We start from the raw sequence: 21,467 nt of genomic DNA on the forward strand, positions 1-21,467 counted from the left end.
AATGACCTTCGCTATTTTCCATTGAGATGGAAAGTGGCTCACTCTGAGACATGCATTATACATACCCAGTACCAGAGACCTGTTCACATTGAAGAAGTGAAGGCAGATGTCCGCGGTGAAATGGTCTTCACCGGGCGCCTTTTCTGGATTAATATTTGATATTATATCCTCAATCTCCTCTGCCGTAAATATCGGGTCGCTTTCTGTATAAGGTATGATTTCTGCTATCCGCCTGATGTCGATTTGCTCACTAGTCTCTTGTTGTGTATTGTCGTCCGGAAAGAACCTCTCCAATAGACGTCTAGCGCTTTCCTCAGCCGAAGCCAAGTATTCGCTGCCATCCTTAAGCGTCGCTAATGGAGTAGTCTTTTTCCGGTTGACCAGCACTCTGTGAATTGCAGACCAGGCGGTTTCTCTGTTTTGAGAGCCGCAGTAATTCTTCCAGGATTCCGTTTTTGCTTTTTCAATGGCGATTTTGTAGGCTTGTTTAGCCTCGAGGTACTCAGGAAGTGTCTTAGTCTCTCTACGGAGAGAACTTGAGTTCTGAAGCCTGTGCCTGCATTTCCTAGCAACTTTCTTTAGTTTATCGAGCTCAGTGTTCCACCAAGGACAGGGTTGCCTTTTGAAGGGTTTCCTGATTGGTATACTTGCTTTGCACGATTCGTCTAAAATTTCCATCAACAAAATGATTTTCTTCTCCAAATCCAGCGAGTTACTTACTTCGGAGAAAGAAATCTGTGATATTTTACGTTCCTTTAATTTACGTCGAACTTCTTTCGAAAATTTCTCCCAGTTGGCCTTTTTGTTGTTATAAATGGCCGTTTTGGTTTCCGTAGGGTTCCATATTCTGGCTGAAATTTCGAAGTATATAGGATTGTGATCACTAAGATGGTTATTGTTAGACTCCACTCTCCATCTGTCGACGGTGTCTATCAGACTTGAAGAGCAGAATGTTATGTCAATAACGCTCTTGAGGTGGAGGTGACCGCGAAAGGCCTCGAAAGTGGGCCGATTACCTTCATTCAAGGTGTGCAAATTAAGTTCAGACAAGAAATCTGCAACTTTTTCGCCCTTTCGGTCCGTTCTTGCGCTTCCCCACCACACATTTTTGGCGTTAAGATCACCTCCTATGAGAATGGGAACATCTCCCAGGAGCCTGAGTTTGTCTAGTGCGGGAGCAACATCCGAGGTTGGTTCCACGTACATGGATCCGATTACCATGGGTCCGGCGTCAGTTGTTATTTGAACCAGCGTTGTATTAGAGTCACTGTATTTACTCAACAGAATTCCATTTAAATTGGGTTTGCAGATTATAACCGCTGCTTTACAGACATGCTGCGATGATGTTACCGATTGATAGACGGTAATTCCCGATGCATTAATTTTGCCTGTGTTGCCCGTGTAAGGCTCCTGAAGCAGCAGTATATCCGCCCCCCGTCTGTTGGCCAGTGCTTCTTCTTGTGCCGCTTTGCAGCGGCCCAGGTTCCATTGTATAACTTTAGTCGCGCCGGCGATGTGTGAATGGATCCCGGTTGTGGTTGTCAGAATGGAGCTAGCCATAATTGACTCTCTCCATAGTTCTCATCATCATTTTGATTCGATAGGGACATTCCCTATCGTTGGCCCTGTGCTTAGATGCCTCGGTTTTACCCTTAGCCATCTTGATGCAGTTCCAGCATCGATAATCGGTTTCTTTGTCCTTCTTGGTGCAGGTTATAGATTTGTGGTCTCCTGCACAATGCAAGCAACGGTCTTTATTTTCCAGGCATCTTGCCACAGAATGACCAAAGCCCATGCATTTGTAGCATTGCATTAAGGGGCAGCTGTCTTCGACCTGCACCCTCTGATAACCGATGCTGATTCGGCCTTGGCTGATCATGGCTTCTCTCACCTCCTTGCTCACAAGTAGGACGGCATTTCTCAAACGCTCACTGTTCTTGTTGCGGAATGACCTTTGCAACTTTAAAGCGTCTTTGTTTTCCCCCGCGGCCTCGAAGATCGAGTCATTCTGCTGGAGAATGTATTCGATCAGGTCTTCATCGTGGGTTTCTTTTTCAATGCCTTTCAGCAGGACTGTCGGCATTAACCTTTTGCCCTCCTTGGCGACCAGGTTTCCCTTGGTCAACCTTGGGAGAGCAGCCCTTATAGTTTCGGCATCATTGGACGTTGGGAGCTTAATGATAACCTTGTTATCCTTAGCTGGAATCATGGCACTTACTCCGACCTTCAAGACGGATGGTCTGACATCCTGTCTCAATGAAGCCATGATGTCAGAGCTCGTCTTGGATTTGTCCGAAGAACTGATGATGACAGCATGGGAGGATCCTGATGCTGCCATGGAAGCATAGCTTTTCGGACTGGCTGAAGATGGAGCATTGGCGAAGACACTTCTCTGCATCAGAGCGATTTTTTCTTTCAAATAAGTCGTCTCTTGCTGCTGGGATTTTCTGGACATCGCGGAGGCCAAATCGATGATGTCTGTAAACAGATTCATCAGGCCTTCGCGGGTCTCTTTTGTAATATTCCCTTTCAAAGGGTCCACCATGCGCAAGCCTTTGGTCGAAAGGGTTATCATGTTCAAAGACATGGCGTCGAGAGGCATGTCTTCTGACTTACTTTCTTGGCTTATTTTCTGGCTCGAAGTGGGCGGGGGGGTCCTCTGGGAAGCGATTAGCGAAGTCGAAGGGGTTGGTACCTTTGACCTTGGTGCTGTTTGGGACGTTGTCCCAGAACAAGAGGGAGTCGGCTCCTTTGTATCGGCTGTCTTCGGGATTGCCTCTTTTGCCTTGGCTTGGGTCTGGCGAGTCGATTTCTTCAGTTGCTGCAGCTTCTTGGGTTGCTCGGGCTTTTTTTCCATGACGGGATTTCCTTTCTTCGGCTGATCCTTCTTGATCTTCAGTTCCGGGCTGCTTTTTGATCTAATAATGACAGGGGGAGAACGAGGCGTCAAAATTGACGTCTCGAAGGGGTTCTTTGCAGGCGAAGGCGTCGCCGTGGCCTTTCTCTCCGGCGTCGACATTCCCAGCTGCTGATTTGCGGTCGGGATTGGACCTGGAAGGACGTCGGCGTCCCTCTTCAGCTGGAAGCTGGAGACGGAGTGTCTACACCCTCACTCGGAGATTCCGGGTGAGGTAAAACAACGCTCGACGGAAACCGTCCAATCACCTGCGCTGATTTGATCCTGTTAGTAAAAACAGGTCAAGCAGCTGAGGTGGTCGACCAGGAATGCGACCTTAACGAGGACCGGTGAATCTAATCTAAGCGAAAGCTGGTCACTGCAGGACTAGAGTGGGTACTCGACACCTGCGCGCCAACCCGTTACCAAACCTCGAGAATGGCCAAAAGAAAAATAAATTCCTTCCCGCCAACCGAGGGCAGCCGCAAAAACTAAACCCTAGCCCGAGGAGGATATAGCCTCACAACCGCGAACGAAATATAACCGGTTCTGGTCCGACGACCTGTCCCCGGCAACCCCGCCCGCAGCCGGACAAACCTGACACTACCCCGGGAGCGAAGTGGTTTGAGAGGTTGGGGGGTAACTCCCTCGCTCACGTACCCTCCGCCCGCAACTGATACACCGAACACCCACTAAGAGGGGGTGAGTCCTCTAGTTGGCGTCGATGCACAGCCGGAAAAAGCTAGCTGGTCCTCAGGTTCGCGGAGTGCCACCTACGTGACGGAAGAGTGCTCGAAAGCCGTGGGTAAGGGGAAGGGAAGGGCACAAAAGTGAAGGACGCTCCTCAAGCACACGAAGAATCGACTGCACAGTCGAGAGAACGCCCCAGGAAACAACGCACCCAAACCTCCTACCCTGTGGGACCCCACAGGTGGTTTCTCACTCAACCAACGTAGGTATAAAACCGAAAATACGCAATAACTTCCCAACCATAAAAGATAAAAATGTGCTGTCGCGGACTTAAATGTTCCTCTGGTCGAGCCGCGTCTAATAGTGTTTATTGCACAATTTTATCTTTCACCACAAAAAGAGCGTTCAGCAAAAAAGGTCAATTTTTAGTTATTTACACAGTATTGTCACTAAATTTCACTTTTTTTAACTAGTTTTGAGTTCGTCTTACTAATCCGCGCAGATTTATATATCACAACACTATGTTGCGTGACAAACGGATTTTTTCACAACCACGTGGCAAAGTGAAAAAACAGTCTGTCTCGAAAACGGTAGGTGGTAGTATATATCTACCGCGGACTTTTTTAAAGGTCTTTTGACGGTGCACAAAATGAGCAAAAAATATTTATGAAAAACGCTACCATAAGGGCAGCGTTCTAAAAAACGGCACTTTTTAACGCGAAAAAACACTTTTTTACTATTTTTTAACAAAACAAAACACGTACATAAAAACTAAAAACACTGTTAGACGCGCATAAAAAACACGAGTCGAACGATGTATAACACATATAAAAAAACGCAGAAAAAACCACTAATATCGCTGTTTGTAAATTTTTCACTAACGGAGCTCACGGAACGTGACCTCCCTTGGCAAAGATTACGGTGCAACTCTCTGATATTATGTAAGGCTGAGACAAGCATTATCGACAAAATCAAGAAAGGAGCTCTGCGCTGGTTTGGACATGTAGAACGAATGGACAGCGAGAGAACGGCTAAGAATATTTACAATGCGAATGTTGATGGATGCAGATTTAGAGGAAGACCGAGAAAGACATGGCATGACCAAATCCAACAAATACTTAAAGATGGACATGTCAAAAGTCGGAATAATCGGCGCGTGTGCATGAGAAGATGTATGAATGTAGAGGAAGCGAGATCTGTATGCAAAGATAGAGTGTTGTGGCGTTCTATCCTCTCTGCCTACCCTTACGGGGAAACGGCGTGATGGTTTGTTTGTTTATATCCAAAGAATAATATGTTAAAAAAGTAAGAGAATCTTGTAACAAAAAACTCCATAGAGATAGCCCTTCCAACAGGCATAACTGTTGGCAAGTTGGTCCTGTATATTGGAATGTGTAACAGTCTATGCCGACGCTGTCTACGGTAATTATCCGGAACATAAAAGCTAATGCTCCGCATAATTTCAGGGTTGTCAATAATACCGCGCAACAATCGAAAGAAGGGCGTAGTTACATACATCTTCCTTCTGGTCTTCAAACTGCTGTAACCGAGCATACCCTGGAGGAACTCAGTGGGATAAAGCCATGGAATAATATACGCACTCCCTCATGCAGAGAAACCGAAGAAATTTCTTCTGAACCCTCTCCACCATAAGAGAGTACTTCAACTCACGCTACAATAATAAAGATAACTTTTATTATTTCGACTCGATGGCGGCTCTCGAGTCGAAATAATATTAGATTCCTAGATGAGGAAATCGAGTGGAAATAAGTCCGCCTCGCTGTGCAGTGGTTTGTGCGTTTGCCAACCTTGCTTGAGGTCCCGGGTTCGATTCACGGCAGGGTGGACGTGAAATATTTATTTAAAGAACTTTTAAACTGTAATTTTCAATTGTTCCTGGACCGACACCAAGTTAAAGACTGATCATCTTACCTTCATGTTAACTTGTGCTACCAGCATTGCAATGATTTGTTTTTTAAATATTTTTTTATAAGGTAATTTAACAAAGGTACATACTAGAAAACATATAATTTAAAGTAATTCATCGATACAATTTCAAGAAAGGGATGCTGTGTTGGTTTGGACATGTAAATCGAATAGACAACGAAAGAACGGCTAAAAGGGTCTACGATGCGAATGTTGATGGGTGCAGAAAACGAGGAAGACCGAGAAAGACATGGCACGATCAAGTCCATCAAATACTTGAAGATGGACATGTAAAAAGTAGGAATAATCGGCGTGCGTGCATGAGAAGATGTATGAATGTAGAGGAAGCGAGGTTTGTATCCAAAAATAGAGTAATATGGCGTTCTATCCTCTCTGCCTACGCCTACGGGGAAACGGCGTGATGGTTTGTTTGTTTATTGTATGTTGTATTCCTTAGAGATTGTTCACAAAAGTTGGGAGAGTATGGAATAGATCGAGAAGAATATGAAAATGACAATTTTGTTATTTTGGTAGAATATTTATTTTTATTCCCGACACATGCGGGCCATTGGTGTATAGTACGTAGCGTTACTTGAAAAGAAAAGCAATTTAAATATGTCCCGATTTCTGAGTGTTCTTGATCCCGCATTTATTTGTATTTTATTGAAAAGGTTAGTATCTACTTTATGGGTTTACAATAATTATATTTTAAATACGTTTTAATTCCAGTATTTATAGATAACCAAATTTCGTTTATTTATAAGAAGGACTGTTAATCGAGCTGTTAGACTGTTTAAGGGACTATCGTAGAATGGTGCTATTCTGAACCGCTCTCGCGACCGTAGAGAACACTTTTATCTCGCGTATTTACATACAAAATACGCGAGATAAAAGTTTTTTCCGCGGCCGCAAGAGCGTTTGGAATATCACCCCTGGATGTGTGGGTACGTATATACTGTAGATATATATTGTTGCTGCCAGTCAACGTTCTATCCTATTCTTGTACGTAGATGGGGGGTCAGTGCTAAACAAACTCATGACGTCACTGCAATTTGTGTATACTCTAATTAATTGTCCTAAGAATGTACTATGGGCCGCGTAGGTTAGCACCCCCCTCTATAATGAATAGGTATTTTTTTGCAATATACTGATGTTTTTTGTAGATATTTCTCGATAAAACTCCATAGTTAATGATTATGATAAAATTATAAATAAACTTACTAAAGAAATTTTTTGGTTTAGTAAAGTGGTCAAAATAATAAAAAGTAAAACTGAACCAAGAAGTTTCATTGATAAATTTATTTATAATTTTATCATAATCATTGGCAATATACTGTTGAAATAGGTGGAAAAGAATGGAAAAATGCAGTGTGGTCTATCCGAATACTAGAAAGCGACTGTCATTCGCTGCGTTATGAGAAAGTTTAGTGTATTTTTTTATTTGTTAAAAGACTATTAAACTAAGCCAAAAAATAATTTTAAAAATATTTGTGTATCGTATTTTAGCGCTTTGATTATTTAATGTTTTGTGTTTCGTAAATTAATCAGCGTGTGACGTTTCAAGTTCTCTCCCGCTTCTCAGTTAGTTCTGCCGATTAGTCCGTTGGCGGTAAGTAAACCGGAAATCTTTCACAGCTCTCTTATCATTGGTTGATCTGGAAAAACTAGTAACGTCTTTCAAAGTTTTTTGTTTTTATTGAAATATTTTTTATAATTTTTACCGCGCGTAGGAAATCTTTTTTGTATTCAATTTCCTGTAGAACTAGAGTTCCTCATTGGTCTATCTCAAATGCATAGGTGGAATCGGGCGCAGTAGAAACATATTCTCTTAAAAACCCGAACAATTTATTTATTTTATTTTCGGCTGGATTTTTTTTATTTTATGTATTAATATTTTTCATACTTGTGTACAGGTGTTTTGTTCATTTTAATTGTTTTTCAATATTATTTTATAGTTTGGCGAAGGCGTAAGCCGTAGAAATAAATAAAATGCATGCTTTCACTTTCCATTATGTTGTATTCCAACTCAACACAGGGCTCTTGGCCTCATAGAGTTAGGATACGTAATTATTATTTTTTGTAATATATATCTTTATATGAATAAATTTACACTAATTTATTCCCATAATCATATTTGAAAAGTATGATTGACAACCCCTGCTTGCACTTACATATGACATAGAAATTTATTTAGTCTCCCACCAGTCTGACAATGTCGATCACGAAGAGACCCGGTTTTTGGTAAAAATTATAAACCAAAGTGGAATGAAACTACGTTTACGTTTTTTAATTATTATAATACAAATCAGTTGTGGTGAAAAAAAAACATTCATTGGCGTAAAATAGAAATTTTAATAATTAAAAATAACAAAAAAAATAATAAGTGAAAATATTTTTTTTATATCTTTAATGTTGAATTTAATCATGTATCTAGTATCTATTAAGGTACCTACTAGTATGTGTGTCGTAGTATGTAATACAAACATGTTGACATTTGTCGGTTTATTCGAATTCAATAAGATGTTAAAGTAAATTGAAATTTTCCGCTTCCGTGCTTGTTTATCGATAAAACTTATATGGGCAAGCGTGTAACGTTAACTTCCTTATCCAGCCCTGCCTTAACGCTTCCACCCAAGGTATTCCATAAACGTATTTATTTATTATTATTTCTAACATCATTTCATTATACGTACAACGTATCCCGTTTTTCCACAGTTTTAAGTAATAACATTTATTAATACTTATATTTTTATGTACAGTGCTTATATTTTCAAATTTTTTATCTCAGGGTTCAATATACGAAAAATATCATGCAATTTACTTTCACCAGCTGGATCGAAAAGGGAGAACCGAATACCTCATACATCAATTTTAATTCGATAACTCGAATATTATTAGAACCAATGATGGGAATAATCGAAATACAAGCATTCGAGACATGCAAATAAACTAACGCAAAAATCGAATTGATCGATCTTTTTAAACCGGAAATGTCAGAAAACGGCCAAAAATAAACAAAAATATTGCGGACATTTATTTTAGGCATTGGGGGGGGGGAAGTAAACATATACATGTGTAATAACAAAGTAATTCGAAATAATAATGAGGAAGTTAAGCCGTACGGGAAGTTAAATATAAGCATGTTTTATTAAGCACGGTAAAAATTAGAGCAATAAATCGTACATTTAAATTACATGTAAATGGATGAAAAAAAAATTCAAAATTAAAATGAACTAATTTGGATGACATCACTAGGTCACTGAAATCAACCAATGATATAATAAAATCATAGCGTAAATATGAACCCTTAGCAACAATGTTTTAATATAACATACTTGAATTTTATGGAACACCAACGATACTTTATACTTCCGAATGTTATGTCAGACAGAACTCGTCAAATGCATTTCCTAAAAAGCGCCTTCGAATTATTCCATGCCAAAATATTAACTCGGTCCAAGTAAACTCTTCGTATGAATCTCTCGAGAAACCATTCCGAATGAATTCACTCGAGATATCTCGATTATTTTTTGTCAAGTCCGAGTGAACTCGATTAATTGTAAGCATTTCGAAATGTTTCAATCTTTTTAATAATCGAATATTTCGATTATTTTTATTAAATTATTCCCACCGTTAATTAAAACTACATACTACATATTTTTGTGTATCTTTTTATATATCATATCTTAAAAATAACAGAAAGAAACATTTTCCTTTTATTGTTTTCAAATTAAAAAATCGTTTAATATTTTTAAAAAACACAAATATAATATAACGGTCGATTTCACGCTATATACGAGGCATGTTCAGAAAGTAGATGTACTGTGACCATAACGGGGTGCGGTTTTTTGTTTTTTGAAGGCTGACAAAACTGAGTGGTAGAGGGGGATCTCCTGACAGTACAGGAACACGGTAGTACGTAAACTCACATTGTAATGTCTAGTTGCCTGAAAGATGTCAGTAAGAAATCCCGCCAAATGTGAGCCACGTGCTCTGATCCGCTTCCTACTCGCGGAATAAATAACACCTACAGATTTTTCTCGCGAATCAAAACGGTTTATGGCGAAGGTGTTATGAACAAAACGAGTGTGTTTATGTGGTGTAGGGAGGAGGGGAGAACGACGGCAAAAAAAATCATGGCTTCAATGTTTTAAGACAGAAAAAGCATCATTTTAATGGAATTTCTGGCGCGAGGAGAGGCCATCAACGCACAAATATATTGTGAGACCCTAAAAAAATTTCAAAGGGAGCACTCAAAATCAAACGAGGGGAGTGTTGACGAGAGGAGTGTGCTTGTTGCACGACAACGTCCGCCCTCATAAAGTCTTTTGAAAATAATTTCTTCAAGGAAGCTATAAAGAATCTTGTGCCACGGCTCATCACATGCATTGAACGGAATGACGATTATGTGAAAAAATAGTCAACATGTATACAAACAATACCCTGATTTTTATTTTTATAAATAAAAATCTAGTACACTTACTTTCTGAACCTGCCTGGTACATTAGTATTCGGAGAGCTAACAAAAATTAATAAAATACGCTAATGAGTAAAAAATGTTTATGCAATAAAATGAATTGATTACAGCACAATCATAAACACAACCAAATTTTTACTCTATCACGAATATATACAAGCGGGCGCCAGGGTCGTTTGATCCCCCGTTCGGATCGAGTTGTATTATTCATATTCTCAAAGGTGGGGGTCAGTGCTATACACAAGCTCCTGACTCACTGCGACTTATGAAGATCTATTGTGACGGGTTCCCGTAAATAGTTCTCGGCCTGGGGCCCAGGTCTTTAATGAGCCTGGCTACTGTGCGTAAGGCAAAAGCTCTTATTTTGCCAAATCTCCTCTTCCAAGCCCAGATCCGCAAAGCATCAGGCTATTAGATAGGGGGTGAGCTCTTTAACATCCTCGGGATGATCCCAAGGATGAGGCTTCTTTTAATGTCTTTACATCACATTCACATTGTATAGATGTTTCCTCATACCAACATCTAAAAGTTTCGGAAAGGTTTAAAAGAGCTTTTTAAGGGTGCGGCGGTGGACCTGGCTTGGACACGTGCTATAGATGCCTCAGAAGATCCTTAGCCCAAGTTGCCTGTTCTTCACACCTTCTGGCTTCCCCCGTTCTGAAAGACGATCTTTCCGGATGGAGAACTGGCTGGCGATAGGGTCTCCTGGAGGCGTCTGGTGATGTCCATATGTTTTACTTAGGAGCGGATGTAAAACAAGAAGAAGAAGATTTTCAATAGCGGAATCATACGAGTAATATACACAATTAGGATAGGTTTTAATACAAAATATTGCTTCACGATCGTGTACGCTGTTTTATTTCCAAATTTAAAAAAAAAAACATATTACAAGTTTTCGAATATTTAGGTATAAATATGTTTCTTTTCTGGGTGATACCGTGTGTGTTGGATTTTTTACGACGTTTCGGCTACCATTGCAGGAACTTCAGGGTAAACTGAAGATGGCTCCTGCAATGGTAGCTGAAACGTCAGAAATGCTTTTCCTCTCTGTTTTGGCTTATGACTTGTCATTGCTTGGTCTCAGTGACCAACGTACACACTGTAAAACAGTCACCATGCTATCTATGTTCGAACACTCAGATTCCTTCACTTTTCCATCTGCTGATTTTTGTGAAGTAAAAGCATAAAATTTTATTGATATGAATGAGATTTATCTGGATGAATTATTTCACCTTATTTGTAAAGTCTGAAAACACTCTTCAATTTTGATACATGTGAATAATAGGTCATTAGCTCTGTAAATTCCTCGACTTCCGAATTCTCTTTTAGAAATACTTTTCCTCTCTGTTGCGATACGTTTCAGGAAAATAACTTTTTCAAAATAAATCGACTAATATCATTAATAGAGATGGAAAATCATTTTGCAAAGCAAATTGAGATATCTTGGAATTTCAAGGGCTTGTCACTTGTCATTGGCTCGTTTGGGTGATCGCTTTACATACTGTAACCTACATTAACAGGTTTTCATTTAATGCAATAACAAAATATTTTTTTAGTATTTTTTAAGTACATTTTTTTTATTTTTACATATTTTCAATTTTTTTTTGCACCACAACAGTCCAGGAGGCCTAATTACGGTGGTAAATTACATCACAGAGCACCCAGGCTTGAGAAAAATCACATTTAAATTTTTGTGTTCTCACCGGGAATCGAACCCGGAACCTTCCGTGCGTGAGTCAAGCGTCTTGACCACTACACTACGGAGAGTAAACCTTTGTTAGCATGAAAACTATACATAAAATAAAAAATATAAAACTTCAGGTTGAACTTACCAAAAAATAGTCTGGCTCTTGTGTTTGGCAAAAAATGATTTTTAATAAACCTTTTAGGCACAATAAGTAAACATGCTTACCGAATTAGTAAAAATGTTGTTCAAAATATGTCTGCGAATATTTAAGCTAAGTTTTTCTATACTCAGAAATTTTATGCTTTTTCAATTTCATCCCCCAAGCTAAAAATGTTAAATGACCCATTAAAATTATTTTTTGATGTAGGTAAAGTTTTTTACTAAACCACATCAAAGTAAATATTGAGTGTACATGAAGAAATTTGGATTTAAGCAATATAAATTATTCATGAAGTGGTTATATGTATTTGGTTGGACAATTGAGTCCCAATTCTCAAGTCGTTCGTCCTAAATTTCGAATATAATTTTGGTAATTCGTCAAACACAATTGAACCGAATTCTCGCATTTAGTTTAACATCTTGTTTTTTATAAATATTTATTTTATTGTATTTATTAAATATTTATAAATCAACAGTTAAAAGTCAGTTGCACCAGAAAAAATGTGAAATAATTTATTGAATTAATTGTTGCGTTTTCTTCAAAATGGGTAACATCAAAAAAATAAAACCACTCGTTTTGACTATTTTTTTAAAGGAATATTTGCGATTTTATAATTTACATAAATATTTCTATTTTTGGGGACATTTTCAACGAGTTATAAATAACTAACTATAATAAAATGGGAATCGGGTTGTGGTAGTGTGGGATTTAAACCTCTGTACTTTGACAAAAATGCAACAATCATTTATCTGTGAAGATTTTTTAACTTAATATGATTATTAACTTAAATATTTTCAGGTGCTGCTTAGTATGTGAGTGAAATAATTCAATCAGATGAATTTATATAATAAAGGTTTCAGCTCTTTAACTTTACAAACGTGAACAGATGGAAGAGTCGAAGGAATATAGATGTTTGAACATAGGCAGAATGGTGAATGTAACACAGTGTGTAAAGTGGCCACTTAAACTGGCTAATGACAGGTCATAAGCCCTGTGGATGCCTAAACTTCTATATTTCCTTCAGAAAAATGTTCTTCATGTCTGTTGTAGTATGTTGATTTTAACTTATGTGTTGCAACTGGCCATCTGTGGACTATTTAACATTAACATAGACCAATTAACATTAACCGAGATTTGTTTCTTTACAATAAATTACAAATCAAAATGTGTATTAATCAAAATAATTATAATGTACATACAGTTAATTCGAATGTTTAATGACCTTATGTTTATGTGTTAGTGAGAGAACATTCTCAAATAAAATAATATATTATGCCTACCAACACAGACGAAATTAGAAAGTTATTTTATTTATTTATTAATTTTTACATTTTTTATACAAATACAATTTATAAGGACGGGCATATTGCCTTACGGCAATTTCTTCCTTCCTACCCAAACCGTTCAGTTTTCAAGAAGAACATGGACATATTTTAACCGAATACAATTTTATTTATCAATTTTAAACAAAAATTAACAAAAAGACTTACACTTATAATTTTATAAAAAAACAAAAACAGAAATTAACTTAATAAAAAATAAAAATTACACTATATTGTGAGAGAAGAGAAAAGAGGTGATAAGATGGAAAGAATAAGGAGAAAGAAACAACTCAGTAATTTAGATAGTGACATTTCAATCTTGATTTAAATATAAAAAAAGAAGGGGCATCTCTAACATTAGTGAGTAGATTATTCCACAATCGAGCAGCCACTTCTGTGAAAAAGGAGGCAAGAAAATTAGAGCGATGAACGGGTATTAAAAGGGTTCTCTCGTTACTAGAGAGAAGAGATAGTCCATGTTGTGTTGTCGTTGTGTTGTTGATATGTTGTCTTGGTTCACCAGCAGGCACTAACACATTGACATTGGGTTATTAAACATTTAAACGCACTGTACTTTTTCGTGCGAGAATTATGAATAATGAATAAAAAACATATAAAAAAAACTTGGCATTTCCATGACTTATTACCTATCATTGGCTGCTTCAAGTTACTTTACACTGTGTTACAATCACCATGTTTTAATATATTTAAAACAACTTATTTTTGATAATATTTTTCGAACGAGAAGCAAAATAAAAAAATTAGTCTTTTTCGTTTCTAAGTGTGCTCTAAATTTTTTGAATGGGAAATGTTATCTTAATTCTTTTAAAATACATGGCAATGAAAATAAACTGTTGTGTAAGGTACATTAACCACACAAGATGTACAATGTTCAATGTTGTTTAGTACTAAACATATCAAACTATGTACCATTCTCATGTATAGACAGTTTGGTCAAAGAATTCAGTTAAAATCCTGACTAGCTAAATATCTAAAATAACCTCCATTGTAACTTCGTCTGGTCACAACAGTTCCAAATAAAATTACCCACTCATTAATCACCTGCGTGTTTTTAACTACAGTGTGATGAAAAACACCTTTCATAATTACGATTTACCATGTATTTATATTTATTTATTTATTTGACGGACTTATGCAGTCCATTTTAACGATGGTAAATACAATTTCTTATAATAAATACAGGCACTAATAAAATAAAATACCACTAAATAAAATTAAAGTTTACTATCTCAAGACAAGATCCGGTCTATCTTAGTGATTTTTTAAATTTATAAAGACTTACACCAAAAAAGTTCACATCTTGTCTCGAGTTTAGAATACGACACAATCGGGACATTGGTGCATGCAAGCCATAGTTTGTGCTGTGTTGATCGAGGAACAACACGTTATTATTTCGCAACCGGTGGATTGGAACATTGAATGCCACTTGTTCCAGTAACGATGGTACATCAATAAGGCCATTCATCAAACTAAACATAAATATGGAGTCAATGTTATTTCGACGTTTTTGTAGACTTAACAGAGATTAACTTAGATTTTTAACATTGACTCAATTTTTCCGTAGGTTTAGTCTCCCCTCTCAAGGCCAATCATCCATGATTTTTTTCTTAGCAAACGATGTTGCACCGAATATTGTTGTAAAATGTATACAAAATACACATTTTCTTATTTTTCCACGCGTGCTCCGAAGTGGAGTATGTGGACATCATCAAACGTTTCCAGGAGACCCTATTGTCAGCCATCACACACGCCTTCTCCCACTTCAATCTCGCGTTTCTTAGTTTCGCTAAATAAATCCGAAAGATCGCCATTGACGGCTTTCTTGGACGGCGGGAGCTTGCAGGTGTGAAGAAGAGGCATTTAGGGTGAAGGCTCTCCTGAGGCATCCGCAGCACGTGTCCAAGCCAGGTCCATCGCCGTACCCTCAAAACGCTAATGATATAATAATAATTATTCATATTTTTAACCATAATATGCACAATGTGATAAATTCAAAATATTAAAACAAAGGTACGAAAATGGTTTAATAACAGACTTATTTCGACCAGCAATTTACTGTAGTCTGACTAAAAACTGCATAGGAGGCTGCATACACATTTTCAATGAAGAAGTTCAATGCCATTGCACGGGAAATTGGATACAAAAAATGTTTTCTTTCGCGCGGTAAAAAATATAACATTTAATTCTGTAGCATTAAGGTAAAGAGGTACATGTCACTAATATTGAGAAGATGAGTAAAGTGTGCAGTTCTACTCTTAAAGGTGTACGGAAGTTTGGGTGACATTTTAAAAACTAGGAAAAATTTATTAATTCAATATTTCAATAATAAAACTGGTTGACGTTGTATAATTTGAATATTATATTAGGATTATAAATATAAGTAACTCGTATAAAAATTGTATTTAACAAGATAAATAAATAAAATATTTGAAGAAATACAATATGACTTATACCTCTCCGCGTATTATATTTTTAAGTTTGCACATTTTATTCTAAGGTAGCACCCGAAATTGTATGTTCAATGTTCAAGTAATATACCATTAAGAAACTTTAAATGGATCCCCTGCACAATTAGCTAATAGTGACATGTACTCAGTGTAATAATGGGTGAACCTATAGAGAATCCCTATCACTATGTTTCATAGAACACAAGCGATGGTGGTTTGTTGGTTAGCAACCAATTGGTGGCCATTTTGTTTTGCTTGACAACATAAACATAACGGTTCGATCGGATGCTTTTGTGGGTGTGCTGGGCTTCGTTTGTAAATAATTTGGATAATTTCGTTATAATAAATGAAAGTCGACTATGGTGAATTGCAGTATGTTTGGTTGCCGCTGTAGGAGCGTCAAAGGTGTTAAAGAAGTCAATTTTTACAGATAATTGATTTTGTATGTTTTCCCATGATTTACATTGATTTTTGGCATTTATTGTCCCGATACGTGTATTATGTTTCTTAAAAACTTTCCTTATATCAACATATTTACTTCAGATACTATTTTTTCTCAATTTATGAGATAAATTTGTGAATTAAAATATGTTTACTGTTGATAATGACGGTTCATTACGAGCAATATGTCGGGGCCGCACAAGGCATTCATATAAAGTTTGAGTTTCTACCGAGTAGAGGTCGATTCAAATTTTACTCGAAAATAGCAATGTTAACCTTGAAATCGCATCTAAAATGACGTGTCCAAATTTCAAGCCGCTACGACACGCCGTTTCGGAGGTGTAACGGACAAACAAACAAACAAACAAACTCAACACAGGACTTTGGTTCCATGGAGATCCAAGATTTATGTCTCAAGAAATATAACATTAGTACATTGTGAATAAAACGAATAAATAAATGCATAAATAAACACACACATGTATTTTCAGTTTTATAAAATAAATATAGGTGAATTGTAGATAAATAAATTGGTATAACCCTGCAATAATAAATACACAGGTACATATTAAAAAATATATCAAATGCAAATTAATATCCATTTAGCAATTCTCGACCTGATTCTCGACCATTGCTAACTTAATACACAATAGTCATAGAATGGTTTTCGTACGTTTGGTCTCCTTTATAGCTTAGGGCATTATTACTCTAAGGACGTGTATCTCTTTACCCAAATGCCACAGAATTGTTCGGAGAAATTTCTCGAAAATGTTTGAAAAAAATTATAAAAATGAACTACTTTGAATGGTCACAAGTTCATGTGAACGCATGTTTACAATAACAAATGAATTATTGCGTTGTTTGTTTATTTTATTTTTTAGATGGTATATTTACACTTTTACTTAAATTCAATTCAGTTACAATGATTTATTTAATAATTAAATGAAATAAACCTAAGTTTAATTTATCTAAATAATTTAAATAATACACGTATGAATTATCTTTATCCCTAATATACAAATAGCATTTCGCTCGAAAAGTGGAGGTAAAGAAGTTGGCATAGTTCGATAGTCACTGAAGATTTACTTTTTTTTACAGGATTCCCCTTTTTGAAATTTTATCACACAAACCATGAATATGTAGATATATTTTTAAATCAAAATGTATTTTTTTAAATTGAATACAAATATATCAATTTGTTTAAAATCGTATTTTTAAAGTAGTTTTATTTCAACCACTCTGTTTAAGGAGTCGAGTTACAAGCGAAACCTCACACCTCCATTTCGTGCCCAGGGTAGAGGTGTACGTACAAGTCTAGTCGAAGCTGAGCAATAAGCATAGCTTTATCATGAACGTACATAACATAATTCTGTACTTGGAACTGGAACTTCCCGCCCTTTACTTATCTCCACGTGTGCGCGTGGGCAAATTAAAGACTGGCATTATGTTCGAGGATTCGGTGGCAAGTAACTTCATGCACAGAAAATGTACGAAGTAAAATAATATTTCTAAATAACTTATAATTAAACGGAAACATAATATCAGTAATGGAGACAACGATAAAAAATATTAACATAGTAGAATTAATAAAGAGCTCTTATTTATTAAATATGAATTCATTATTTTTTTACATGTTGATTCTAACCTCGAAAAGATGATCCACTATTATTATAATTTAATTATTAAATTAAAGCTTTTAGTTTTCGCTCAAATCTTTCTGACCTGAATTTATTCATATAATATGTAGATAACATTTTGAGTTTGTTCAAATTTTTGTAGACAAGGACTGGATTCAACTCCCTGGGGAGCTGTTAATATTAACATATTACAACAGAGATGAAAAACATTTAAGAGAAGGTAATATAGAAGTCTAGGCACCTACAGGGCTTATCACCTGTCATTGGCTGGTTTAAGTGGCCACTTTACAGACTGTTTAACATTCACCATTCTGCCCATATTTTAACACCTTTATATCTAAATATATATATATTTTTATTTATTTATTAAAATCTACAGTCATATACAATAAAAAAGTTATAGTAAAATAGGTACTTAAAACTAGACTAAAAATGATTTTAAACTCATAATTATCAATATACGTAATGCGTCATAAATAAATTCATATTACACAAGAATAGAATTTTGAAAACCATAAATAAAATGTCGTCTATTATCCAAAGAGTTTATTTTAAAATGTCCTCTCGCTTCATTATAATTATTTCTGTATGATAGACATTTAATTAATTTATTTTGGACTTTTCCTTTTTATATTTGTAATTTTCATAGTATGGGGATCAGATTAAAGTTACTTGTTCAAGCCGACTTCTGACAAATGAGTAATACAAAATATTTAGGGTATTTATATATTTTAACATTTTAGTGACTATAGTAACAAAACCTAACAAATTGAATGCATCACCCGTAATATGCCTGACATGTTTGATATAGTCGAGTTTACTATTTAAAAGAACTGAGGTCCCTAGTTATTTGATCATTCTTAATAGATTTGGTAATAAGGTTATATTGATGATGGATGATATTAAGATTTCGAGTAAAGGTGATATAAAAGCATTTGGATATGTTTAAGTAAGATTTATTACGAGCACAATATAGAGAAAGGCGATCCAGATCTTCTTGCAGGTACATACAATTGTTTGGTGATTTTATCGGTTTAAATATTTTGGCGTCATCAGCATAGAGTAATAAAGATGAGTGTTTGAGCTCTTTCATAATGTCATCAATATATAAAATAAAACATAATGGACCTAGATGGGAACCTTGTTGGATATCCGATGGAGTTGGTCTAAAAGAAGATTAAAAACCTTTTATAGTGACCGCTTGTGATCTATTCGTTACATATGATGTGATCCATCTAAAAAAATCACTTCTCATGCCATAACTCCAAAGTTTTTGAAAGAGTATTTTATGATTGATTTTATCAAATGCTTTCAAAAAGTCGGTATATATACATCGACTTGAATTCGTTTGTCCATCGAGGCATTTAACTCTTCCATGAAGCATGCTCAATTCGTTTAAACGGTGCGTCTTTTAACAAAACCGTGTTGTGGGGTCTAATTTGATGCTTGAGACTGGCTAGATAGTTCGTTATAAATTATCTTCTCCATAACTTTACTAAGTATCGACAGTTTCGATATAGGGCGATAATTTTCAACGTTGGCCTTATCACATTTTTTCAGAATGGGGATAATAAATGCCTTTTTCCAGATTTCGGGAAATGTGCCGTTTTTTAAAGATAAATTAAATAAGATATACAAGGAATAGGCTAAAACACTAGCACATTTAACGAGAAAATAAGCTGGGAGCCCATCGAAATCGGCACTTTGATTAATATCTAATTCAATGATATATTTCTTTATTGTTTCTATAGGAAAGCTGACAGTAGATAAATTATTATGAAATTCAGGTCCTAGATTAAAATTTGATGGCTGAGTGGATGAAGGCTTATCAGACTCAGACTCAGAAAAAAGTTACAATATTCTGAGAACAAATCACAAATTTCGGATTCATTATCTGTTTCCTTATTTTTAAAATATAAATCTCGAGGATAGGTAGCACAGGAGTATTATTATATTCCTTTAATTCTTTTATCTGTTGATGTTTGTGAAGTTAAAGAGGTGAAATAATTCAATTGGATGAATCTTACCCACATAGATAAAGGTTATGTGTATGTTGTTAAACAAATACATAACAAATAGTAACATAAAAACACGCGTGTGAAAACAAACACTCGAAGTGTTGGACCACCTAGTTGATTTGTCATTACTTATGTAGATGTATTGGATGGGCGCGGGAAGGTACAGTATAGCGTATGCGTACAACTACCTCCCACTCCATACGGGATCAATCGTAATAATTCGTGTGATTGTAGTCGTATATGGAGCGATACTTCGTCTTCTTCGATACGGGATCCAATATATCACACTATTTCGGGACTCGGGCCAGATTATCCCGGAAGATACGACAGTAATCATTCGAAGTTGTAAATACCTACATAGTAAAAGCCTATTGTGAATTGTGACTAGAAAGCGGGGCTTTATTCTCCGTGTAAAAATACGGCATATTTAATTCTAAGCTACTTATCAATTTTACGCCTACAGTCGAATTACAAGTTTCTTATAAAGAAACCTGATTCTTTTTACATTCAATCTGTTTTAATACTGTTAGAATTTCTTCAAAAATATATCTGATACTTTTAATTACCTATGAATGGTCGAATATTCATAATAATGTATTTTATGGTTAAAGGTGTAGCCAGAAAATCTAGAAATTTCGAGTAGATTACGTTTATTGAATTGAGAATATAATATACGAATACCATGTAGTAGTTTTTTGTTATCAGAAAATCCAGAAAATCTAGAAATCTAAAATAGATTACGTTTATTAAATTAAGAATATAATATACGAATACGATGTAGTAGTTTTTTGTTAAATACAAGTTTACTTCTGAGTGAAAACATAGTGCATTGATTTATTTGCTAAAATTAATTATTTATTTTTGATATTGAAGTTTTCGTGAGAATTTATATTATTTTCACTTGTAAAGGCACATTTACTATGAAGGTTGCTATGTTATAATTTAAATTTACCCGCTGAACTCTAATCAAAATGTAGTACTGTGGGTGACAATAATGAGCCTTACTCGTTAACTTGGTACAAAGTGACGCATTGGCATAAGAGTAGAATACTGATGAAAATACCATCCTTATTATAGTGATAGACTAAGGATAATATTAATATCCTATTATATATTTTTTTCAAATACGAAATGTAAAAAAAAAACATCCAAAATTTAGCTTTTTGAGTTTTTAACGTTAAATATATAAGATGTAATAACTTATAAGCTATTAATTTTAAAATACTTGGTTCACTTCCCCTTATTTATTTTGACCAATTAGCGCGTTCACCCTCTAATGGGCATCTTCAGACTGTATTTTGTACCAAATACCAAGTGTTTTGTACCAAGTATTTTTTAAGTAATAACTTATATGTAAATATAAGTTATTACATCATTACAATGGAATTCCATCAAGAATTGTCAATAAATAATTTAAATAAAATCAAATATATATATATGTAGATACGCAAGTAGCGACAGCTAAATGTTTGTTCCGTAAGAATCATTCAAAACAGTTTTAAAAATATGTAAATAATATTTTGTGTATTTAAAAAAGACGTCCACGTTTTCAAGCTATAATTAATATCAATTACTTCCTCCAATTTTCAATTTAAAAATCTCCGATAAATTTTGTGGAGTTTTGGTATTATCCGGACCCTAAAGTAAATTACCTTAGTTATTTTATTCCGTTCAGATTTTTTGGCGCATTTGAAGGGCTAAAACTAGATTTTTCTTTCTTATACGGGTTTAAATTTTTAACCAGT

General features: G+C 35.6%; 1 protein-coding gene across 2 annotated transcripts in view; it reads left to right on the forward strand.

The window, feature by feature from the left end:
- Nucleotides 1-21,467, forward strand: part of LOC148284927 (CD151 antigen-like) — a 486,275-nt gene that overhangs the window by 374,388 nt on the left and 90,420 nt on the right. The window contains exon 1 of one of the 2 annotated variants that reach the window (XM_088233038.1): nt 7,993-8,148. The exons of the other annotated variant lie outside the window; for it this stretch is intronic. Within the exon in view, the coding sequence (XP_088089164.1) occupies nt 8,089-8,148 (60 nt within the window). The 5' untranslated portion in view covers nt 7,993-8,088. Of the gene's footprint in view, nt 1-7,992; nt 8,149-21,467 lie in introns of those variants that run through there. 2 annotated transcript variants of the gene reach the window in all.

Source organism: Micrasema longulum, unplaced genomic scaffold (genome assembly GCF_059751315.1).
Source record: "Micrasema longulum isolate JH-2025_06_02 unplaced genomic scaffold, ASM5975131v1 h1tg000076l, whole genome shotgun sequence".
Taxonomy (NCBI): Eukaryota; Metazoa; Arthropoda; class Insecta; order Trichoptera; family Brachycentridae; genus Micrasema; species Micrasema longulum.